Raw genomic sequence first — 26,678 nt, 5'->3', positions numbered from 1 at the left:
AAAAAAGCTGAAATGTGGGGTTGCTGGCTAGAGGCCTGAACTGGAAAAACTCAAGAGCACAGCCCTGTCAAGCTAGTCTTTCCTACTCTCCTAAATGCTCACATCAAATTGGCTACTGAGTTGAGCCAAAGAGTTGTTCAAAAATTGGTCATCAGATGATAGAAAAACAAAAACTGTTGATGAATGTTTTCTATAGCAATTTTGCATGAAGCTAAAGATGGAGGGAAGGCTAGAATATTCTGGACCAGTGTTGCCCAATGGGGATTTAATGTAAGCCACATAAGTAATTACACATGCTTACTAGCCACATGATACAGTAAAAAGAAATGGATGAAATTAACTTTATTAACTAGCCCAACATATCAAAAATATTACTGTAACAAATAATCAGTATAAACATTATTAATCAGATACTTTACATTCCTTTTGAAATAAGTCCTACAAATCTAGTGTTTATTTTATACTGATGGCACATCTCAGTTTGGACTCGCATATTTAATGGTTTCAACAGCCACATGTGGCTACCATTTTGACAGCACCAGTTTGGATGTTAAGATATGGTCTCACATGTATCCCTCAGTTTCCTCCCCATCAAAGGCACCAGTTAGCCTGGAGCCATGCTAATGATCCAGCAGCTGAGTCCACAAGGTTGAATGAGCTTGTCAAAGTGTCAACTACCTGATGGCGCTGTTTACATTCAACTCTCTCCCGTTTTGATAGCTCCATGCCAAATACCTCATCTTTCCAATTCATGGCTTTAAGATTGAGATGCTTACTGAAGTAATTATTTGTTACTTTTTGGTGGGGGGTGGGGGGGAATATATGGTGCTATCAGTACCTCCACTGGGGTAAGTTTCCTTCCATTGAATAAAGGTTTATTTTTGTTTGTTTTAATAAGTCAGTTGTTTTGGAGTTATATGGGTACACAGGGCTCTTTTTTTAGGTTCAGGAGTTGCGATCATAGACATCTTACCCCCACCCCCCAAAAAAACATATGAGTAGAAAATTATTTTGGTTTCTGGGTACCAATCTGTTAAAGAGATTATTAACTATACTACTGCTATTTGGGGATTAAAAATAATTTTTTAAAAGAACACTTGAGTTCCCTGATGTTTTACTTATTGGTAATGATGCCTTAAAACCTTCTTCAGCTGAGTTTTTTATAACTTGTTTAGAGGAGATTCAGTTGACTGTAGTTGATTACTCAGAGATCTTCATGGTATTTGAAACCTATAATATAGAAATGGTATCTTTGGGAAATCACATTCTAGGGCCAATACCCCAGAATAGACTAGGTCAGTATTGGCCTATAATAGAACTTTCTGAAGTGATGGAATTGTTCTCTATTTGGTCCAACATGGTAGCCACTGGCCATCTGTGAGCACTTGAAATGTGGCTAGTAGGACTGAGGAACTAAATTTTAAATTTTATTTAATCTTCATTGATCAAATTTTATATTTAGATTATTACATGTGGTTAGTACCTACCACACTGAACGCTGCAGGTCTAGGGAAACTGAAATCTAGTTTGTGAACTTGATTCAAGACACAAGTATGAAATGACGTGGATCCAGGATGCCTTCACCTTGTGGAAAGCTTACTCTTCAACAATCCCTATGGGAGCGACGAATTGTAAGTTTCCTCTTGGCGAAGGCTGATACGGAAACTGTTAGGGCTTCAAGAACCCCTAGTCTGAGATTTACAAACAGGTCGGCATCCTCTAGGACTTAAGGAGGGGTTTCTTGTCACCAGGAAAGAATAGGCTGGGACAGGGTCACCAGTTCTCCAGGGCATATGGGTTGCCTTCTGGATTGGCCCAAGATCTCAGGAGACTGAGGAAGGCAATACAAGTAATATGATGTCAGCTTTACCCTCTGTACATCACCTGACTCAATAAAAACTCCTTCTTACCTAAGACTTGCTTCTGGGCTGTAAGTCATGGGAATTATGACCACAGCAGCCAAGAGGAAGAGTTTTGGGGTTTTTTGCAAAGTCTGGCTTGGAGACCAGAAGTGTAACATACGTTGAGGCAGACCATAGACAGGAGGCTGTGGAATGGTCCCAAGTATTACTGGCTGTGTTCCCACTCCTATAATGCTCTCTATGGCCCAAGGAGTCCTACCGCCTCAGGATAATGCAGAATCTCAGGGAACCCCACACACCCGGGAACCCCAGCCAACAAGTACAACAAAAAAGATTTTGTGAAACAACTAAAATGTCAAACTTTGTTTTCATCTTCAAATTAATCATTTTCTGGCCTTTGAAAAACCAATTCCCATTTGAAAACTTTTTAAGGAAAAAAGTATACATACATTTTAAAAACAGCAAGCCACATATTACTGCTGGCAGTATGGCAAAAAGCACATACCTATGCCTTGTATTATCTGGAAAAAAAAAAAAAAAAGAAATACAATTAGCTGAACTGACCAAAACAGATACAGCTGACCCTCCTTCTATGCAGATTTCATATTTGCAATTTATCTATTCGCTAAAATTTATTCAAACCAATACCTGTAGTGCTTTCATAGTCATACGCTGACACGGGCAACAAAATGCTGAAAACTGTTGTTCCCAACTGAGGTTCAAGGCAAAACTCTGCCCTCATGTTTTGGCCGTTGTACTGTAGACACAATCCTATTTGTGATCTCTTTAGTGCCCACGTGTTCCACATTTTGTGCTTTTTTGTTGCTTATTTCACTGTCTAAACTGGCCCTCAAAAACAGTGCTGAAATGCCAGAAGGACCATAATTGATACTTAAATGAAGCTTATTTAACACGTGTATTCTCTCTATAAGACACACAGCATTTCCCAAACGCAAGCAGGCTGTGTGAGTCATAGAATACACATGTTAGATAAGCTTCATTTAGGCATCAGTTATGGTCCTGCTGGCTGTGAATTTCACCATTTATGCATTAATCACATATATTAAATAATGTGTCTTTAAACAGAAACACACGTAAAACAAGGTTCTATAATGATTCCTTTTCAAACACGTGACCAGAGACTTGGAAGAACCTAACCCTATATCTCCCCTGGGAGTAATGATTCACTATTCACTAATTCTGTGTTCACAGTGACTTAATAAAACATAACTACATGAATAAGTGGCTTCCCTGATAGCTCAGTTGGTCAAGAATCCACCTGCAATGCAGGAGACCCCAGTTCCATTCCTGGGTCAGGAAGATCCCCTGCAGAAGGGACAGACTACCTATTCCAGTGTTCTTGGGCTTCCCTTGTGGCCCAGCTGGTAAAGAATCCACCTCCAGTGCGGGAGACCTGGGTTCGATCCCTGGGTTGGGAAGATCCCTTGGAAAAGAGAAAGGCTACTCACTGCAGTATTCTGGCTTGGAGAATTCCATGGATAGTCCATGGGGTTGCAAAGTGTTGGATATGACTGAGCAAGTCACTTCACTTTCACTGTGAATAAAGAGAATTGCCCGTGTTTCTAAATAAATTTATATGCACAAGGTTGATACATATCAGGTCCAGTGCTTTTTTATTAAAAGCGGCAAATATTTCACTATTTGGCCATCCCATCCTGCCACTGGCAGCACAACTTGGCATCGTGTGCTTGGCAGGGCAATGTGGCAGCCGTGCACAGCAAGCCTTAGAAATGTTTACCATAGAGCAGCTGACACTGTGCTAAATGATGTGCCTACAGTCTCACTGAATCACTGCCACACGCTGGATTAGTGAGTGATCTAATGTTTCAGAGACTCAGGTTTCTCTTGACCTGATAAATATGCCTCCTAGGGCAATTGTGAGCATTAATTGAATCAATACATGTAAGAACCGTGATTAGTTATTGTGTGCTCAGTTATGTCCAACTCTTTGTGACCATATAGACTGCAGTCCACCAGGCTTCTCAGCCCATGGGATTTCCCAGGCAAGAGTACTGGAGCGGGTTGCCATTTCCTTCTCCAAGGGATCTTCCCAACCCAGGGATTGAACCTGAGTCTCCTGCATTGGCAGGTGGATTCTTTAACAGTGCATCACCTGGGAAGCCTGTTAGCTATTACCATTAACCTACTGGAATCTCTACTAATGTCCTTTGATTCTTCAGTTCCATCTCTAAGATGCTAAGCTACAGACAGAATCAGTGATGTGCCTCTCTTCTCTCTCCAAAAAAGGCACAAAGATATTTACTACAGTCTTACAATATCAAAAAGATAAATAACCAAAGTGTCCACAACAGAAAATAATGATGGTTCATCAGATGGACTCTATCCACCTACCAAAACTCTAAGGGCAGAACAGAGAGGATATGGCAAAATAATCACCACACATTGCTAAGGGAGACAGTAGGGTCACTAACAGCAAATACAACATCGATAAGAGACAGGGGAGAGGAGGAGAGGGGAGGGGAGGAAACGTAAGAGGAGATAGAAAATGAATGAATGAATGAGAATATGAACACACACCCTTTCCTCTTAGTTGGAGCACAGCTGGGTTAGAATGAATAGGCATTGGTTTGATTTGAGTGGTCCCTGGTTAGGAACTGTTAAGTTGTCCCACATACCTATTCTCTCCTCTTTAGTAAAAGAATTCAGATCTGCAGCTGGGCATACTGCCACTCACCTAAAAAATTAGTTTCTCAACCTTTCTTGTAGTTAGGTTTAATCATGTGACAAGTTTTGGGCAATGAGATGCAAGGCGGCTTGTGTGGTATTTCTCAAAAGTCTCCCTGGAAGGGGTAAGACACACTATTTTTCCCTTCCTGGGTCCCACTCCTGAGACAGCAGGGGAGGTGGCAGGAGCTAAACCATACTTGGGTTTCTGACAATTGCATAAAGCAGCAATGTGACCAAAGCTGCCTACCTTCAATTATTATTATTACCTTTTTTAGTTGAGAAAAGTTAATCATTTATCCTTGCTTTCAAATATTGTGTTAGTTTCAGGGATATAGCACAATGAACTAGATACATATATACAGGCTAAGTGCCAAAGAATTGATACTTTTGAATTGTGCTGAAGAAGACACTTGAGAATCCCTTGGACTGCAAGATCAAACCAGTCAATCCTAAAGGAAATCAACCCTGAATTTTCACTGGAATGACTTGCTGAAACAAGCTCCAACACTTTGGCCACCTGAGGCAAAGAGTCAACTCATTGGAAAAGACCGATGCTGGGAAAGATTGAAGGCAAAAAGAGAAGGGGGCAAAAGATGATGAGACAGTTAGATGGCATCACCAACTCAATGGGCATGAATTTGAGCAAACTCTGGGAGATAGTAGAGGACAGAGGAACCTAGTGTGCCACAGTCCATGGGGTTGCAAAGAGTTGGACACAATGTAGCGAATGAACAACAACAAATTTTGTATCAATGAAAGGGATGCTATTGTGACAATCTTTTCTCAAGGTATCAACAGGGAAAAGCATCTTGAGCATTCGATTCTAAGGGCAGAGGTTAAATGAAAACTGAGAGGGCAAAATGCTTGAAAATCTTAAAATATCCCACATAATTCTATAAAGGATTTTATTTAGAAATTATTTCCTTCAATAATAGTAATAATAATATTTCCTTCAATATTTCAAAGGTAATAGAATTATTTCCTTTGGCCATCTAATGCGAAGAGCTGACTCATTTGAAAAGACACTGAAGCTGGGAAAGATTGAGGGCAGGAGGAGAAGGGGACGACAGAGGATGAGATGGCTGGATGGCATCACCGACTCAATGGACATGAGTTTGGGTGAACTCCGGGAGTTGGTGATGCACAGGGAGGCCTGGCGTGCTGCAGTTCATGGGGTCGCAAAGAGTCGGACACAACTGAGCAACTGAACTGAACTGATTTCCTTCAAGTATATTGACTCTTTGAACACCTGAAGCCTTTCAAGATTTCAGCTTGCTTGTTCATTCTGTAGACAGTCAACCTCTTTCTCCTCGTTGGTTGTACACACTGCACACATGTCAAAGCCAAAAGCGCATTGGTTTTGTTTCTTCTTCTCACTGTAAAGCACGCAAACTGCATTTCCACGCTGTACGCCCTGAGCATTATGCAAAACCCGGTAAGTGGAAGTAATGAAGGAATGTTTGCTCCAAACAGAACAACTGTCATTAACTCTACAAACGGTTTTTTAATATTCTTGGCAACTGTGTTACTTGTATAAATGCTTTGAAAGACACCTCTGTGGGCTTGGTCTTTCCTCTGTTTTTAGAGACCCAATCTATCAGTTACAAATTGGAAGCCATTTCGTACTTTTCCTGGAAGCATTTGTTTGTTTTACTGGAGAAGTCACACTGCTTTGTCTGAAAATGATATCATAACCTTAATGGCTTTATATCATTATCTGAAAAGTTTTTAAAAAGTTCAATATGTGGGAGACTTAGGGAGAATGGCTCAGGAGCCAAATAAAATTCAAATTTGTTCATATTCATTTGTTGGAAGATATCATTAAAAAGGATGTGATTTTAAGTTGACTGGACAACTGGACCCAGGCCATCAGAGGCCCAGGACAACCACTCCTGTGCTTGAAATGTACATGCTCCCAGCTAGTCCCACCATGAGAACTGTTTTTAAGGATGTAGCCTAGAGAGAGAACTTCAAGAGTTGTGAGACCATCAGGATGGTCTATGTGACTGAATCATGATCTCTATATAAATTCTAAGATTTGGCAGGCAGACATAGAGGTCTATTCCTCTTGAGGTCACCCAAGACAAGCCTCCTAAGTAAGCTTCCTTGCTTATTAAACCTGCCACCACTAATCTGGCGTGGCTGCCTTCTTCTTCAGTCCCTCCTTGCCCTTCATAACCAGTGGGCCAATTTACAAACCAATATCATTATATTCATTTTTTGTCTTTTTCTGTTTTATCTGTTTAGAAAAAAAATTATTCACAGAATCACCCTGCCCAGCCTAAGGAGACTCACATTCTCTGTCTGCCCTAGAATCCAATTCACACTTTACAATTGTGGTATTATCCTGAAATACAGTATTTACTATACATTTCATCTCTTAGGCTTTAATGAACCACTTTCAAATTACTGATCCTTCTGTTTGTAAACTGGAGGTACAATATAAAAAAAAATAGATAAGAGAACTGTAAATTACAAATATACATGATACTTGAGCAGCACAAAAAGACCATAGCTGAGACAGATTGTCATGCTATTAATCAAATATTAGCCTACACAAGCATATTGAATGCACTTTCTTGTGGCACACATGCACACGTGGAGAACATAATGGTTATGAAGAATATTAGGAAGCAGTGAATAAGTGTGAGTAATTAAGAGAATGGACTCTGAAGCCAGATGGCCTAATTTCAAAATCAGGTTCTACCACTTACAGGTTTGTGGCTTTGGACAAGCACCTTAAACTCCCAATCACATCTTGGTTTCCCCCATAAAATAAGGATAATTATTACATTGTGTGGGAACAGAATTAACATATGTATTAGAATGGTGCTTGACACAAAGTACTAAAAAATACTAGATTTATATCTAAAAAAAAAGGGGGACTTCCCTGGTAGTTCAATGGCTAGGACTCTGCGCTCCCAGTGCAGGGGGTCTGGGTTCAACCCCTGTTCAGGGAACTAGATCCCACGTGCTGCAAGTAAGAGTTTGAACACTGCAATTAAAGATTCCATATGCCGCAACTAAAGATTCCACATTCTGCAACTAAGACTCTGTGTAGCCAAACAAACAAAAAGGTTTTTTTAAAGTATCTGTGAAAACTATAACTCATTTTATGTTTCAAATTTGTGAACTGAAAGTTAGCCACTAATCTGTGGTGTGAAATTCATGATCACCAGTGGTCCAAGAACCCCATTTGTATATAGGACCTCTACCATAACCCATGCAGTCACTTACTCACCCTCTGGCACACAGGTTGACAAAGAGATGGAAGCTGATGTTCTGAATAATGGATTGCTAACGATACATTGAACATTCTGTGAAAGATCACTTTTCTTTAAGACATATGCTTCAGATGGACTCGAGCCACGGTGACACTGTACTGTTGGCGGACATTCCCACGAATACTGTAGGAGGTTACCATCAATGTCATAGCCCGCTTCCATGATCTCGCAGGTGAGAGTAATGTTTCCATCATCAGACAATGAGCAAAATGTTGACGGTGATGGAGGAGGTGCTGAGGGGAAAAAAAGGGATGTTTAGTACAGAAAAGAATAATATTTAAACTCCTCATCCACAAATTCACAAAGAACTTCCAACTTCCTTATGTGCTTGAAAAGATAAGCAGACCACTCCTTGAGCACCAAGGTAAGAAAATTCTCTTTTCTTCTAGATCAGATCTACCTGCTCAAATTCAGTGCAGATACAGGCCCCGAATCCCTTATCCTCAATTCTGAAATCCAAAGATGTCTGAAAGCCAAATGATTGTTCACAAATATTTGTTATCATGTTTTATTAAAAATACCTGCTTGAGTATAAGGTGCTCCCCATTAACTAAGTGAAGTGCTTCCTCACACACACAGAGGAGATCATTTATATCACCTTTCTAAAATCTGAAAAAGGCTGAATTCCAAGACATCTGACTCAAATGAGTTTGCTAAAGGTTCTGAGGAGCTATATTGTGGGCTGGTCCCACTCAGAGGCAGAGGAGGGCGTGGCACATGTCACACGCCTGCCAGTCTAGAGACATCATCCCCAGGTTTCTTCTAGAAACACCTGCTACTGGCTAAGGCAGAGTAAGACACAAGTCATGATGCACCATCATTTCTCTCTAAAGCCTCAAAGCTAATGAGCTGACCGTATCAATCACTGGTTCATTTATTAATTCATACACCTTCTTGCATCTCTCCTTTCCACCTAAAACCAATCATAAGAGATTTGAGAAAAAAAATATACAAAAACTGGTCATGGACACATTTGGATAATAAAATTTCAACACCTTATAAGTTGCATGTGGATAATAAAATTTCAATACCTTGTAAATACTAAAAAGCAAAGTAAAGTCCATCAAGATGATGTGATACTATACTGTCACTTAAAATATTTTCTAAGACAAAGGAACCCAAGCTCCAAGGAATAATCTAAAAAACAAATATATACAATTCATCTTGCCCTCGTCTTCTCCTTCTGAGTTATCTCTGGCTCAGTTAAATAAAACACCCAGCCTGTCTTGTTAGACCTGAGTCATACATGACTTTCCTTTCTGTTTGGGGGCTTCTTCAAGTTTTAGGTTTAATCTAGCTCATATTATTAATTACATGCTGTCTTAAGGTTTGTTCTTTCGTTAAAGAACTCGTACACACACACACCACACGAGTGTGTATTCACTGCAGAGTACCTGCTATCAGTAAGCAGGGTGACACACGGTGAGTCGTGGCAGAAACAGGTGTCAGGAAAGCGTGCATTCAAGGTTAAAGGGATAAGGAGGGTGAGGAGGGCCCAGGAGCCATGCTTCACGGTTTGGCCAAGACCAGGTCCTGAGCAGAAATGAGGGCTGAACCCAGTGCTCAAGGAGTCAACCTGGAGCCTATTCTAATAATCACTTTAGAATCCCATGGCCTATTGGAAAACCACAGGCCATCCTAACCATGATCATTCAAAATCACATTTGCAGTCAGCCTTAAAAGAAAGGAAATTCAGACACATGCTACCACAGGGGTGAGTCTTGAAGGCATTATGCTAAGTGAAATATGCCAGTCATGAAAAAACAAATCTTGTACAATTCCACTTAGAGGAGGTTTTTAGAGTAGCCAAATACTTAAAGAGACAGAAAATGGAATGATGATTACCAGGGAACAGGGAGACAGGAGGGAAGGGAGGATTAGTGTTTAATGGGCAGAGTTTTACTTCGGAAGATGAAAAGTTCACCATGTTCTGTTACAGATTCTAGCTTATTGATCTAGTTCAGCCAATGCTGGGTCTTTCCAGGTGGCACTAGTGGTAAAGAACCCTCCTGCCAATGCAGGAGACATGAGAGGTGGGTTCGATCCCTGGGTTGGGAAGATCCTCTGGTGGAGAAAATGGCAACCCATTCCAGTATTCTTGCCTGGAGAATCCCAAGGACAGAGAAGCCTGGTGGGCTATAGTCCATGAGGTCACAAAGAGTCAGACACGACTGAGTGACTGACTACACTCAGCCAATGTCTTGCTGCCCACAGGACTTACCACAGCTATAATCTAACAAACATTAGTTATATCTGTCCCTTAAACAACCAGCAAGAAATGTGCCTACTTCATCCATAGGACAACTTAGTTAATTGATATAGTTAATGAATTAAGAGCTCACTATTCTGTAAGAAATGAGAATTTCTTACACATATCTGGTGACATTTCTATATTTTCATACATACCCCTTAATAAAAAGTCATATACCAGTCCAGACTTGTTAAGGACAGAGCAGTTAATCCTATTTATATGAACATTACCAGCCCCCATGCAATAAAGGTTGTAAGAGGATGGGGAAGAACTATGAAACGTTGATGGTGGCAATTTTAAGGGGACTTTGAAGGAAGGAGGAAAGCCAGATGTTCACCTCTAGAAAAGCACAAAGATGCCCTGAACTCAGGAGGTACCAGGAAATCCCCCTGTCTAAAATATCTTTTCTGAAAGGGTCTGGTGTCTCTGGAAGGCTACTGAGTCTTATTATTTCAGTCTTAACAAACCCTCATGGAAGTATGACTTCCTCATTTCTAAAAAAAAAAATAAAGTGTGACTAATCATTTTGACATTCAGATATATATTTTTATAACCAAAATCTAAATTTTATTAACTCTAACTTGGAAATACCTTCTGGTTCTTTCCTTTCCAAACATCTGCTACCAACACCTCTGTCTACCAGGATGATCATGATAGCTTCCAACCTGGGGTCTCCTCTTCCTAATCCACCATAAATTGCTATCATCTGATTAACCTTCCAAAAATACATTTCATTAAGACACTTCTCTGCTCCAGTATGAGACACAATGGCTCTTGACTGCTGCTGCTAAGTCACTTCAGTCATGTCCGACTCTGTGCGACCCCATAGATAGCAGCCCACCAGGCTCTTCCATCCCTGGGATTCTCCAGGCAAGAATACTGGAGTGGGTTGCCATTTCCTTCTCCAATGCATGTATACATGCTAAGTCGCTTCACTTGTGTCTGACTCTGTGCGATCCCATGGACAGCAGCCCGCCAGGCTCCCCTGTCCATGGGATTCTCCAGGCAAGAATACTGGAGTGGGCTGCCAATTCCTTCCCCAGGCTCTTGACTGCCACAGGCTAAAACCCAGATTCCCAAACCAGAACCTGAAGTCGACACATTTAATATGGCCAATATTACTCACTGCTTCCTGATTGAAACTCACATGCCCTGCACCTTGCGCCTCCCCAGGCCTTTGCTGAGCCTCCTAAGAACTGTCCACTTGGCTTAATTATCAGAACCAACCACCATTGTTGAGTTAGCAGGCAATTCTAAAATTTTAATTACTTTTAAATTATACTTTTAAACATTTCATGAAGTTTTAAAAAGAGAAATTGTTTTGAACTCAGTTTTATAAACTCTATAAAGGGGCTCTTAAGAAGCATTCAATTCTAATTTAAAATCTGAGCCAATCTTTTCATTTGTTTGCCCTCTAAACTGCTATATCCCCAACTTGCAGGTTTTAAAGATTCTGTTTCTTCAGTGGCATCAGCTGGTTCTAATGGGATGCCTGCACACCTTAACAAGCTTCACTTTTCTAAAAGGAGTTCATAATCTCCTGGACAAACCAGTCACCCAGTCCGAGGGCACCCATTTCTATCAGTTGTACATCCCACCATCCAGATCAATTGCTTCCATATCTGTTGAGTGCCTATTACCTACTTAAGTCCTTTGCTAGGCTCTGAAGTTACAATGGTGACCAAGAGAGAAATTCTCTCTTCCTTCCAATGTCACCAACACTCAGTAGTTGAACTGGTGAGTGACAGCTGTTCATCCAGTTAATCATCATATCCTGTTCCACTGAGACCACCACAAACAGGAGGTGGGGAACTCAGACCTGAACTGTTATATTGCACTCTGTCTCTACTTCACTCCCTGGAAACCATCTTACACACTTTGTCACAGGCTGGATCTTCCTAAGACAGCCTTTAACCTAGAGGAAGTAGGCCTAGAACTATACTCATACCTCGGATAAGATGAGTGGAAACTGTGATGCATCAGAGGGGAGAGATGGGAATGGGCTGAGCTGAGCTATGCTGCAGCACACAAAAGGCAGCTATGAGACAAAGCATTACTAGGACATTTGAGAACAGCAAGGGAAGATGAATGTTAGCTGAACCTACTGTGATAATCATTTCACAATACATGTAAATCAAACCACCATGCTGTATGCCTTAAACTTAGACAGTGATGAATGTCGATTATTTCTCAATAAAACTGGAGGAAAAAACCAAACATGTAGGGGTAGCCATCAGCCTCTGGAAGTCGGTAACAAGGCAAGTGCTTTAGACATGGGGGAAAGAGAATAACCAGGAAGCATTAGTGAGAGGCACAGAGGAACCTGAATCCTATCCCCAGTTCCAGTTTAAAGTGGTAAGAGGAGGGAAAATAAAATCCCACCACCTGTGTGGGGTGCAGGAGGAAGCACGAACTCCAATTCACAGGTGTTCAAAGAGTTCTGAGTTCATGTTGCCACTACACACTTTTTCAGAACATTCCCGGCAAGACAAGTGATGCTGCTGCCAGCGGCTGTGGCCAGCTTGTGCTGTTCTCTCGACCTCAGTCACATCCTCTCTTCACTGAGAGGATGACAGGGAGCTAAAAGTGGCTCCTGGGTACCAGAAAGAGAGAAAAACCCTGACAACAGGTGATACAGCTCATTGTTTTATGTCCCATAAACCATTGGTTAGTACTAGTCTCCTAAAATACTTGGAAATTTGCTATTTGAACAAACAAATTTATGGATACTCACCAATCACTTTGAGGTGGAACTCGGACTTATTTCTAACACCTGGGGATTCGAGTTCATACAGACCCTCATCTGATTTTGTTAACCTGGTGATGGTGAGGTTACCTGACCCAATGTCTAAATAAACTCTATCTTTAAAAGACTGAAAAGCTTCGAGTCCAGATTGTGTATCCCATTCTACAACTTTATTCTTCTCCTTCTTCCATATAATCTCTGTACTCGGGTGAAACTTTGAAACGTAGAAGGTTACATTCCCATTCATAGCTCCATAAATTTCTTGAGAACAGCTGATGAAATCTAGAGAGAAAAAAAAAAAAAAAGAAAGAAACTGATTAGGAAAAATAATATGACTTGATCAAAAATAGGAAACTATCTTCCAAGATGCCTTTTTCAAGGGAAAATGATGAAGCGTAGTGGTAAAAATTATTCATTAGCTACTTTTTGTACAAAGCTGATAAACTGCTGATAAAAAGTGCAGGAGGCAGAACATGCTTAACCCTGTAGAGTTTATTCTTTAATAGGAAACGGGGTGGGGGGCCCTTCCTTGGTGGTCCAATGGGTGAGAATCCACCCAGCAATGCAAGGGGACACAGGTTCAATCTCTGGTCCGAGAAGGTTCCTACATGGTGCAGGGCAGCTAAGCCCATGCGAGGCAACTACTAAGCCCATCTGCCTAGAGCCTGTGCTCCACAGCAAGAGAAGTCACCAGAATGAGCCTGCACATGGCAACGAAGAGTAGCTCCTGCATACCACGCTAGAGAAAGCTGGCGCCCAGCCATGAAAACCCAGCATAAGCAAAAGTAAGATAAATAAATTAAATGAATTTGAAAAAAAAATAGGGAACTGGGGTCTGCCTAAATCCAAGAAATGGATTCAACATTTCTGGAGCACCATAGGTGGTTCAGCTGGTAAAGAAGCCACCTGCAATGCAGGAGACCTGGGTTCAATTCCTGGGTTGGGAAGCTCCTCGGAGAAGGGAAAGGCTACCCACTCCAGTATTCTGGCCTGGAGAATTCCAAGGAATGTGTAGTCCACAGGGTCGCAGAGTCGGACATGACTGAGCAACTTTCACTTTCACACCAACTACATGCCAGGTACTGTGGGCCATGCTGGGGAAAGGGTGGCGAACAAGACAGGTATTGCTCCAGGCTCTCAAGGGAGAAGACACTGAGCAGGCAAGGAGAACCACCCAGTCAAGGGCCTTTCCTAGGAGATCATGCTGACCTGACACAGGATAACAAAGCACTGGAAGATAAGAGAAGTCAGCGAGATAAGAGGACGGGTAGAAAAGATGATCCAGCAGACAAGAGTCAGGGCATGAGTCAGGAACGTGCTTGGCATGTTGGAGGAAATAAAAGCAGTTCCAAATGGCTGGAAGAGAGCAAGATGGGGGAATGGGTGGGCAATGAGGCTTGAGAGGCAGCCAGGGGCCAGATCACAGAGTCTGGGAGTGAGGGGCTGGGCGGAGTCAGGCAAGATAAGCTAAGGATTTGGACTTTATTGTAACTGCAAGGAAAGTCACGGAAAGGTTTTAAACAGAAGACTGGTATGATATAATTTAAATTTCAGCAGGCTGACTTTGTCTGCACGGTGGATGCTGGTTGATGAGCAAGTGTGGATGCAGAGAAGCCAGAAAATAGGTCAGTGTGGTAGCAATGAAAGAATGGTGGATCAGGAGACCAGATTAGGCAGTGGAAATGGACAAGTGGACAGACTTGACATTTGAGAGAGAAATGAACAGGATTTAGTGACTGGATGAGAGGAGTTAATTGTGACTGTCAGGCCTCTTTCTTGGCTGACCACTAAATGAAATCAGAATGACTAAGAAGAAAGTTGGGGGATGTGATGAAGTTTAAGGTCTCAAGGATTGAGTGCAATGGCACGTCGGAGCCAACTGTAGCCATTCCTGCTGGACTCCATTCAGTAAAGTCTGGTTGATAGCTTGAAATCCACCACAGTGGGAGTATTTACAGCAAAGAAACTGACTCATGCTTCAAATCAGAGCCTCCCGCCTCCTCCACATCAATCCAGTTGGCAAACATTGACTATCACTACTAGACTGGGATATTCTTGATACCCCAAAATGGGCTTAAAAACATCTTGCTCCAGACTTGACTTTCTTAAGAGAGAAAAGCAGCTGTTAAGGGAAAGACATTCAAGACAAATTAAAACTTCACTGATTGAAATTTTTGGAGGCACAATCAGGATAACTGAAAGAGTACAAGAAAAATAAAAAATATTAAACAGGCCAATTGTGGGCTTTATTGGTCAAGCACTATTTCTCCCACCCATCCAGAGCCAGTGAAAAGGCATGAACAGGAGTAAGATTTGAGGTGTGAGAGTCTAACCACACACAACAGCGGAGGCTGGAAATGTCTTGTAAATGAATAAATGGATGAGAGTAAGCAGGGTGGTGGAAGAAGAGAAGAGGTCTGAGTTCAATCACTTCTTCCTGGCTGCATAATGCTGGCTTTTGTCTTTTCAGGGGCGGAGCGGGGGGCATGAGGCAGGGGGGTGTTTCCTGGGCTTGAGCACAGGGAAAAGAAAAGTCAGAAATGGAGCTAATGGTGGAAAATGGGGAGACCAGTTGAGAAAAAAATCACAGTCATTTTGAGTTGAAAGAAATCCCCATGATTAAATCACCCCCATTTCACAGGTGCAATGACAGGGAACTAAGAAAAATGAAAGAAAATGTTATTGAGTGCTTACCCTCTGCCATTACATGTTCACATACTCTTGTGTACCTTTTTAATCCTCTCTACATTCCTGTGCAGTCATGTTGCTAGTTCTGTATCACAGATGAGGAAACAGGGACCAGAACAGACCTGACCTGGCCCAGCCCCTCACTCACTCACAAGGGTCAGACACTGTGATCTGATCCCTGTCTGCCTCTCCAGCCTCATTCCCCACCTGTTCCCCTCTTGCTCTCTTCCTTCCAGCCATTCGGAACTGCTTTTATTTCTTCCCACATGCCACACACCTTCCTGACTCAGGGCCTGCCTTCTTGGAGGCAATGCTTCCTCTACCTGCTTCATCATCGCTCCTCTCCCGTCCTTACCCGGCAATCAACTGACTGATGGTTGCTAAGCATAAGCAACTGATAAGACATCCACATGGAGCTGTCTTGGGTCCACAGGTCTCGGCTCACAGCGGAAGGTACAGATTTGGGAATCATCACATTTGCAGAGACTAGGCTACCCTTTCCTTCCTATAGTAAAGTCTTTTCTGTTGCACCTCCAAGACTGATCCTAAAGTAAGTTACTAATACAATCATTTCCAATGAAAAAGAACAGGAGAAAGGCGAGTGAGTTTTTCCTCAAGGTAACACACTGTGAACGAATGAATGAATGAGCAAACATCAGCTAAAGAAAGGAATCAGCAGTGTTGGTTACTTTGCTGCTAACAGTGAGTGGTTAGAAAAGGAACCACTGGGATGCTTACCTTACTATGCCAGAGAGCAGAATGAAAAGGGCCCCAGCTTTCAAGCCAGATGGACCCAGGATAAATACTTAAAAGTTCCTGCCATGCTAGATTTCCTCAGCCTAAAATGAAAATCATAATGGCTCCCAGAAAAGGTTGCTTTGAGGTCTGAATAAGACTGAGAGAAAAAATAATAATAAAATAAATAAGACTGAGAGTCTATACAATGGCTGAAATGAAGTAGGCTTTCAACAGGGTTTTCTTTCTTTTTCTTTCAATGATTCACTGTGACACTGTGTGAGAACTGGGCATGGAGTGCCTTTTCACTGTTGCAAAGTAGAGAGAGAGAGGGGGAGGAGAAAAATGTATCGGTGATTGCTTAAACAGATATTCTATACTAGACAGATTTTTTTAACTATTGGAGATTTATTTGTTTTCAAGAATATCGAATGATCTTTTCTTTGTAAGATATGAAGGTACCTAGTACCAATATGTAGAGTGGTAATTTCCAATTGCAAAAACTCTTATAGTCTTACAAAGTATCATCATTACACCCAGTTTGGTAGTTCTCATAGGGCTAGAAGTCCAAAGTGGAACTCAAATATTTTCAGACAAAGTGACCTGATTTTTTATTTAGAAAATATGGTCATCATTAACTACTGGGTTAATGCAATGGGTCCCCCCACCCCCCTCAACTCCCAGCCACAAAATCCTCTGCTCATTTTCACTTAAGTCTTGAGATTCAGGTTGACTGCTATTTTTAGTTTATTTAATCAAACACTTCTATAGCACTTACTATCTGCTGGGCAGCTGGAAGAGCTCTACAAATATGTATTCAGAGAATCCTCTTAACAATATTAAGCAGGTATTGTTTTTAAAAGCCTTTGACCTGTGTAGATCACAGCAAACTGTGGAAAATTCTTAAAGAGATGAGAATATCAGACCACTTTACCTGCCTCCTGAGAAACCTGTATGTAGGTCAAGAAGCAACAGTTAGAATAGGACATGGAACAGTGGACTGGTTTCAAATTGGTAAAGGAGTACATCAGGGCTGTATATTGTCATTCTGCTTATAACTTCTATGCAGAGTACTTCATGTGAAATGCTAGGCTGGATGAAGCAAAGCTGGATATTGTTTTAACCCTGTTTTGCAGACAGGCACAAAAAGATTAACTGACGAATTAGGTAGTGACACTGGATTTGAACTCAGTCTGACTCTTCACCACTGCTTCTTACGTGGCTTGTATGTGTGTGCTCGTTACTCAGTCATGTCCAACTCTTTGCGACCCCATTAACTGTAGATTGCCAGGCTCCTCTGTCCATGGGATTTCCCAGGCAAGAATGCTGGAGTGGGTTGCCATTTCCTTTTCCAGGGTATCTTCCCAACCCAGGGATTGAACCTGCATCTCTTGAGTCTTCTGCTTTGGCAGGCAGATTATCACTGAGCCATCTAGGAAACCCCTTCATATTTGGCTTGCTATATGGTATAAGGTTATTAAAGACAGTGTCACGGTATCTCAGGATGCAATTTCTAGAATGTATTGGAACAGCAGTTGTTGGGAATGAGAAAGTCAAACCATTCTAGTTGTGAGTCAAGCACATCTCTAAAGCCTACAGGTAAGGCACAAACTCGGGGGTCCCCAAATCACTGAATGTCAGGGCTGGACAGATCCCCAGAGAACCATGCCCTATTCCATACCCATCCTCATATACATGAGGAAATTGAGAAGGTTTGCTTGAGCAAGGTATCAATGAGCCCAGATCTTCAAAATGTTACATGGGAACCCAAATTCAAACCCAAGTTTCATAATGCTGTTGCTTTAAAAAAAAAAAAATTTTAGAAATTCAATAAGAAATAAGACAGGGCTTCATAATTAAAGACCAAGGGAAACTAAGTTGAAAGGAAGGTCTAAGAGTCTGCACTTATCACATCTGATAGCAAGGAATATGTGACATGTGAAAAAGTAAGGAGGGAAAGGGGATGAGAGAGAGTCAAATGCAGGAAGGAAGAAAAGCTAAAGGGGGCGTGCAGGGAGAAAATAAGGAGCAGACAAAGAAGTCCTAAGGACACAAAGTCATGGGAGCCACTGAGAAGCCTTTGAGAACTGGCAAATGAAACCCTGAAACAGAGACCAGCAAATCAGCAGAGAAGCCACGGACGAGCCAGGTGTGATACAAAAGGGAGCGGTGGAGACTACAGTCCCAGCAAGTCTGGCTCACCTGGAGAGGGATCCTCAGCTCCTCCCCATGTGGCACGTGGAAACTGCCAGATTTCCACAGTTTCCAAGAAATGTTGATGTTCAAATTTTACGTGAACATAAAAATCAAATTTTATGGAATGTCAAATTTTATGGAATTAGTTGGCAACTAATTTCAATCCGAGGGAAGGGCTGAGTCAGGTCAGCCCCAAAGACAGGGTCATTCTCTATCTCTGCTGCATCCCCATTGCCCATGAAGGACATTCAGTAAATAAATATTTTTTGAGTGATAACTAAACTGATTTAAATATAACTTTAATGTAATACAAAATGTAGGGCTTCCTGACAGAATCACAAAATTTAATAGTCACCCCAAATCCTGAGCTTTTTGCAAGACCCTGATGCTGGGAAGGATTGAAGGTGGGGGGAGAGGGGGACAACAGAGGATGAGATGGTTGGATGGCATCACCAACTCAATGGACATGAGTTTGAACAAGCTCCAGGAGTTGGTGATGGACAGGGAAGCCTGGTGTGTTGCAGTCCATGGGGTTACAAAGAGTCGGACACGACGGAACAACTGAACTGATATCATTGTGGAAACTGGCTGAGGAACCAAGACTCGGCAAGGAGAGGTGGAGATGCTTAACTGAAGCTGCAGAATAAATGGCCTGGGACCCCTCAGACGCAGTCTGAAGAGACCTCTTTCCTCCTCACTGTCTGCCTCCAGCACCACAGCAAGACTGGAGGGTCTGTCAGCTCCCCACTCCCCATCCCCTTCAAGTCTAGCTAGGTTTCACCTACCACATGTTGTGGGCTTCAGGGCACTGCACCAGATAAGCATACCCACTCAGGACATCAGCCCTTAATCAATGTTAACACCTTGTCTGAGGTTTGAGGACATGCAGTTTTTTCACTTCCATTATTTAAACACAAGCTAACGGTCTTCTGGATTTTGAAGAAAGGTTTTTTTCTGGAGTTTTTTCTTAGAAACGAACAATATGATTTTAAAATACTTCCTTCTCTTCCTAAAATTTTTTCAAGGTTCCACATGGCTGAAGATTTTAGCAGTTGAAACAAAAATTCATTTGATGAGTAGAAAAAAAAATCCCCTGAAAGTTTCAGTACCCAAACATATAAATCTTGGTATTTCCCCCTGTGTGTATGACATCATAACGACAATTCAGTTAAAGATTCATTCAAGCCAGGAGCTAGGAGGGGAAGCTAAGTCTCTGGAGACATGAGCACACATGCTCACAGTACAGAGAGTGGCCACCCTCCTCAAATGTCTTGGTCACTGTGATATTGAATAATCTGCTCTATGAAGTCCACAAAAATTCTAACCATCAGCCCCATGCCCTAGTCCTGGCATGGGAATATGCTCACTGGATACAATGCTGTTGTTGTTCAGTCGCTAAGTTGTATCCAACTCTTTGGGACCCCATGGACTGCACATGCCAGGCTTCCCTGTTCTTCACTATCTCCCAGAGTTTGCTCAAACTTACGTCCATTGAGTCAGTGATGCCATCCAACCATCTCCTTCTCTGTCACCCCCTTCTCCTCCTGCCCTCAACCTTTCCCAGCATCAGGGTCTTTTCCAATGAGTTGGCTCTTCGCATCCGGTGGCCAAAGTACTGGAGCTTCAGCTTCAGTATCAGTCCTTCCAATGAATATTCGGGATTGGTTTCCTTTAGGATTGACTGGCTTGATCTCCTTGGTGTCCAAGGGACTCTCAAGAGTCTCCTCCAGCACCATGGTTTGAGATACAAAGATAATCAAAAGAAGAGCATAGTCTCTTCATCCGAGGAAGTTTAGTGCAGCTTGTTTCTCTAACCTAGCTCTTAATAAATTCAAACTGAATGAGCCCTAGATATTAACAACAGATCATCCAAATGAGCCCTAGACCAGCTCAGTCTCAATAATAATATTTAACAATAGCAACAACATCAGCACTTTTACTGAAGGCTCACTATGTGCCAGGTACTTGGTCCAAGACATAGATAGATGTGTGAATAGATAGGTAGATGGATAGGTTCATTAAATCCTCAACTTAACTCTGCAGGGTAGGCCTTACTCTTCATTGATTCGCTCACCAAATATTTATTGAATTCCTCCTATGTCCCAGGTACTGTACTAAGCAGTTAGGATACAACACTGAACAAATCAGACAGAATCCTGCCCTCCTGGAATTTACATTATTGGTGGGGTTTGGGGGTGGGGAAGGGGAGGAAAACATTAAATGAAAAAGTATATTAGGTGGTATTAAGTGCTATCGAGAAAAATGAAGCAGCGTATGAGGAGGGGGATGATTAATAATGAGAAGGGAAGTTACTGTTATATGTGAGGTAGTTATAGCTGGCAAGTGAGCAAGGCCCAGAAAAAGTAAAGGAATGAGCTTGAGCATATGGGGAAGAGCATTCAAAGGTAATGCTCTCTGGAGCTCAGAGAGGTTCAGAAGCTGACCACAGTCACCCAGCTGGTCCATGACAGAGCTAGTGTCCTGACACAGGCGGCCAGCTCCAGAGCCCGTGCTGTTAGCTGCAATGTGAGATGCCTAGATCTTTCCTTGTCAATTCTACCTACATCCAGTCCCAGTCAGTGATTTCTCTGTTTGCATGATTTCCAAAGGCAGAAATCTACTGGTCTTAGCTATACCACCACAGCTTCCCTGTCTTCATCTATTTCAGACTTAAACTGCAGCCCCCTGCCTGCCAGCAGACCATAACCCCCAGGCTACCCAGTTCCAGAAACTCCACAGAACTCGCCTCACATGTGCTCTCAGCTGTCAAGCTATTTCTCGTCTCCTAGATGAGTTCATCCAGAATTAAGATGTTTGTTCTTTAAACCAACTTCCTTTTGCGCTTTCCTGTCTCCTGTCACGCTAAAATACTCTTCTTTTTGTTCCTTATTCTTGCACTTGAGAATGCCTCTCTCCCCAGGATGTTTCCCTCTCAATCTGTGCAGTCCAATTCAACAGCCACTAGCAACACGAGGCTCATGAGCCCATGACACGTGGTTAGTGCAAATTGAGATGTACTGTGAGTATAAGACACATACCAGACTTTGAAGATTAAGTACGAAAAGGGAAATGTAAAATCTTTCATTAATATTTTTTATATCAACTACATGTCGAAATGAAAATATTATGGATATATAAGGTTAAATAAAATATATTAAGATTAATTTTACCTGTTTCATATTATATTTCTATTTAACAGCATTACTCTGGCCTGCTCTTTCAATATACCCACATCATATCATGCTTAAAAATCACATTTGCCTTTGATTGTTCTTGTCTTGGATAGTACCTACAGCATGCTTTGGAGAATAAGGTTCTTACTAGAGCTATTTAAGATTCTGAAAGTCTTTTTAAATCTATTCACCAAAGTCTGATTAAAGGTATTTCAATACACTATTGGTTATTTCATTAAAATTTTCTTTATAATCCCTATTAGTTTTTTCCAAGTACTCAGCTCATAGTTGAGAAACTCTATTACAACTAATTTATGATGACAGCCTTATTAGTTTCTTATTAATATGGATTTCTTATTATTAATATGGATTTCTTTAATGTGAATGTGCACATTAAACTTTTTTTTTTCCTACTTTTTAACTGTTACATGGGAAAAACATTCAGACACTACAGACCAGAGAGCCTGATGGAAATTCAGACACTGATCTTGACAGACATTCAGGGAACATTAGGGAAAATGAAGGTCACTAGGGGGGGCATTCCCTGGTGGGCCAGTGGCTAAGACTCTGTGCTCCCAATGCAAGGGGCCTGGGTTCGATCCCTGGTCAGGGAAATGGATCCCACGTGCCGCAATTAAGAGTTTACACGCCTCAACTAAAGATCCCACAGGCCACAACGAAGGACAAAGATCTTGCATGCCCCAACTAAGGCCTGACACGGCCAAATAAATAAATATATATTTTTGTAAAGTGAAGGTCATCAGGAACCAAAATGGGTTCATTTCCTCAGAGCAAGCCTATCAAAATAACTTGGTTTCCTGAGATGGATACTTGCTTGATAAAACAGTTCAAGGTCACAAAGGACAGATCTTTGAACCGAGAGCTTCCAACTGCAGGCAGAGAGCAGACATGAATTTCTTACAGTATTTCTGGGCAAGAGGTGCCCTCACTTTCACTGGCTTCACTTGAGCCCCAGTTCTTGGGCTAAGAGCTCATCAGCACAGGCACAAGCAGCACTGAGAAGGAGAAGGCCGACAAATGCAAGGGAAAGAGACTGAAAACAAGAAAACAAAGAGGCCAAAGCAGAGAATCCCACGCCCATAAAGTAACTACAAGACATTCTCCTTTAAGGCCGGTGGACGGGTACCAAAGGCTACCTCCAAAGAGGAACTGCTTGAATGTCTTCCAGCCCTATTCTGGGGACGGGATCATTATTTTAGTCACACTTCATATTCAAACTTGTCTGAGCAAACGGAAAAGGTTGTATCCTGGTTTCACCTTCAGTCCTGAGATGGAAGCTTTTATCTGTAACTGCACAATCTAAGGCGCTGCTGCTGTGCCCTTCAGTAAAAACTTCAAAAAACCTTCTGTACTCGAGAGTAAACAACATGAAAAGAAATCAAAAGACAGAAAACTTGTGCAAACAAAGGCTGATGCACGCAGGCAAACATTCTGCTTTTAAAGAGAGAAAGCAAGGCCTACCCTCAAAGCTTGCATTAATTTAAAAACACAAGTGTAAGTCACGCTGGGACCCAGCCTCACCCCACAGCAGGCCAGCAGCTTCCACACCAGGTAGGGCCTGGTAGGGGAGTCAATGGAGTCAGCTGCCCACAGAATTTGACTGTGCCGCAACAGAAGGGTACATGCAGCCCATATGCGGGCGCCCCTAGAACATATAGTTCTAGTTACCAAAAGGGAAGGAGAGAGTGCTGATGGGTTAAGAGCTCACCAGCACAGGCACAAGAAGCATTGGGAAGACCAACAAGCACAAGGAAAAGAGATGGAAAAACAAGAAAACAGGTCATGTCCTACACAAGGCCGCTTCTCCAAGACCAGGAAACATAACTGGCCTATTCACTACATAGAAAAACCCAGAGAATTAGGCAAGATGAGGAGACAGAAATATGAAACAAACAAAGGAAAAAGACAAACCCCAAAAGAAGAACCGAGTGGAGACAAACAATCCATTTATCTGATAAAGACTTTAGGGTAATTCAATGAACTCAAGAGAAGAATAAACAGTGTGAGAACTTCACCAAAGAGTTAGAAAATAGATTCAAACCAAGCTGAAGACTACAATAACTGAAATTTAAAAACTAAACTAGAAGGAATTAACAACAAAAACTTGATTAGAAAATAGGCAGGGGACCTGAATACACATTGTCCAAAGAAGGCAGAGATGGCCAACAGGCCTATGGGAAGATGCTCAGCATCACTAATAATCAGGGAAACACAAATCAAAATCACAATGAGATGCCACCTCACACCTGTCAGAATGGCTAACAGCAAAAGGGCAACAAATAACAAGAGTTGCAAGAATGCAGTGAAAAGAAAACTCGCACTGTTGGTGGGAAGGTAAATTGGTGCGACTACGGAAAACAGTATGGCGGCTCCTCAGAAAATTAATAGAAACTGCCAAACGACCCAACAATTTCACTTCTGTAAATTACCCAAAGAAGAAAGAAGCACTTATTAGAAAAAATACGCACACTAATATTCATTGCAACATTATTTACAATAGCCAGGATATGGAAGCAACCTATGTGTCTATAGATAGATGAATGAATAAAGAAGATGGGGTATTTACAAACAATGGAATATTACTCACCCAATAAGAAATGAAATCTTGGCTTTTACAACAACATGGATAGATATAGCAGGTATTGTGCTAAGTAACTTTAGTAAAACAGGGAAAGACCAATACCATATGATTTTACTTATATATGAAATCTAAGAACAAACATTCAAAAGAGAAACTGACTCATAGATACAGAGAACAAACTAGTAGTTACCAGAGGCAAGGTGGGTAGAGGGGTGAGTGAGATAGGTGAAGGGGATTAAGAAGTACAAACTACCAGTTACAAAATAAGCAATTATGGAGATGTAATATACAGCACAGGGAATATGGCCAATAATATTGTAATGACTTTCTATGGTGACAGGTGATAACTAGACTTATGTGATCATTTTGTAATGTATAAAAATGTTGACCCACTACGTTTACACCTGAAACTAATGTAATATTATAAGTCAATTAAAAAAGGGAAAAAACAAATAACAGTAATGAAGTGTACAAGTAAACAATTCAATTTTTTAAAATTATAGTAAAAAGAGGGCAACAAAATAAACTCCCAGATCCAGTTCTTTAAAAGTAGTTGTAAGTCGTTTTCAAAATTCCTAAAAGATACCTGTTAAAGATAAAAAAAAAACAGCAGCAAATGCAGAAATGTGAAATTTGATTAGATCTTGGTATTTTAAAAGACATTCTTGTGACAATTGAAGGAATCTGAATAAGAGTAGAAGTGATATTATGAAATTACTGTTAATTTCAATATTAACAAAATATTGTTAATTTACAAATATTATGTTATTGCGTTTATGCCAAAGCATTCAGGATGTATAAAACAGTATAATTATGGCAAAAGATTAATAAATGAATACATAAATAAACCCCCATTCTTAATTTCATGGCCCAAAGAAAGTTCCTCCACCTCTGCATTGTAGATTACAATCTACAATATTGAATACAATCTATGTGATTGGTAATTTGCTGTTTTATATCATTTTACCTGCTTTGACAACGTTACACTGGGCAATATATACATGTTATAAGAGATCAACTATGGTTATACCAATCATCAAAAAGCTGTTTATCTGGACTTCCCGGTGGCCTAGCAGTTAGGATTCTAGGCTTTCACTGCCTTGACCCAGATTCAGTCCCTGGTTGGGGAAAGATCCCGTAACCAGGGGTGCAGGGGGGGAAAGAGGGTAATCTATTCTTGGGTTGGGAATACATGGACTCTGAGTCATGGGCTAAGTGCCAGCAGGTTCTACTGCTTCTCTGCTGTGTGAACTTTGACATGGTCTCAACATACTCAACTATTTTTCTCCTCTTTAACAGTCTCTACCTTACAAAACTAGTACAACAATTAAATGAAAAAAAAAAACTTAAAACTTAAGCACAACACTTGGCACAAAGCATGTGCTTAATTCATGGCAACTATTATATCCACCCCACTGTAATACTGGATCTAGTTGGTTTTTTTTTAATAGGAATACACAACATTATTTTGACTTGGATTATCTTTCTTAAATAAAAACACACAGACTCTCCAAACCTTAAGTCAAACAAAGTGTATGAATAAGTCTCACATAACAATGAGCTTCCCCAGTGTCTCAGCAGTAAAAGAATTCACTTGCTAATGTAGGAGCTAAAGGAGCCACAGGTTCAACCCCTGGGTCAGGAAGATCCCCTGGGGAAAGGCAGGGCAGCCCACTTTAGTACTCTTACCTGAAAAATCCCATAGACAGAGGAGCCTGGTGGGCTACAATCCATAGGGTCGTAGAGAGTCGGACACGACTGAAGCGACAGCACACGTGCATATAACAATGTGAGATAACATAAGAATTTAAAAGGGAGAAACGTTTGACCAATACTTTACCATCTACTGTTCAGATTTAACAATCTGTACTGTGAAAAATATTAAAATAAATCAAAGAAAGAGACATTTTATTAAATATTATATGACTTGGTTCCTGTGTACTAGGATCTAAAATCTAGTTGGAGAGATTAGGTCAACAAGAGCAGAATAAGGCAAGCTCCGCTAAAAGAGCAAACTAACAAAATCACTGTCTGGGGAGGCCTTACAAATAGCTGTGAAAAGAAGAGAAACGAAAAATCAAAGGAGAAAAGGAAAGATATAAGCATCTGAATACAGAGTTCCAAAGAATAGCAAGGAGAGATAAGAAAGCCTTCCTCAGCGATCAGTGCAAAGAAATAGAGGAAAACAACAGAATGGGAAAGAATAGAGATCTATCTCTTCAAGAAAGTTAGACATACCAAGGGAACATTTCATGCAAAGATGGGCTCAATAAAGGACAGAAATGGTATGGACCAAACAGAAGCAGAAGATATTAAGAAGAGGTGGCAAGAATACACAGAAGAACTGTACAAAAAAGATCTTCACGACCAAGATAATCACCATGGTGTGATCACTGACCTAGAGCCAGACATCCTGGAATGTGAAGTCAAGT

At 41.3% G+C, this 26,678-nt stretch overlaps 1 protein-coding gene across 6 annotated transcripts in view; it reads right to left on the bottom strand.

Moving 5' to 3' along the window:
• CD58 (CD58 molecule) overlaps positions 1–26,678 on the bottom strand; it is a 62,680-nt gene that overhangs the window by 27,767 nt on the left and 8,235 nt on the right. For 3 of the 6 annotated variants that reach the window (XR_824381.1, XM_010830726.1, XM_010830725.1), the window contains exons 2-4: positions 12,841–13,134; positions 7,813–8,088; positions 2,312–2,383 (exon numbers count right to left, since the gene is read on the bottom strand). Coding sequence is in view for 5 of the 6 variants with exons in the window: in XM_010830726.1 (XP_010829028.1) it covers positions 2,312–2,383; positions 7,813–8,088; positions 12,841–13,134 (642 nt within the window). In the remaining variant the exon portion in view is untranslated. The remainder of the gene's footprint in view (positions 1–2,311; positions 2,384–7,812; positions 8,089–12,840; positions 13,135–26,678) is intronic. The other 3 variants (XM_010830729.1, XM_010830728.1, XM_010830727.1) reach the window with 1 other exon arrangement.

The sequence above is a fragment of the Bison bison genome, unplaced genomic scaffold, assembly GCF_000754665.1.
Source record: "Bison bison bison isolate TAMUID 2011002044 unplaced genomic scaffold, Bison_UMD1.0 scf7180017864519, whole genome shotgun sequence".
Lineage (NCBI taxonomy): Eukaryota > Metazoa > Chordata > Mammalia > Artiodactyla > Bovidae > Bison > Bison bison.
This window is presented reverse-complemented; position numbering and strand designations above follow the sequence as displayed.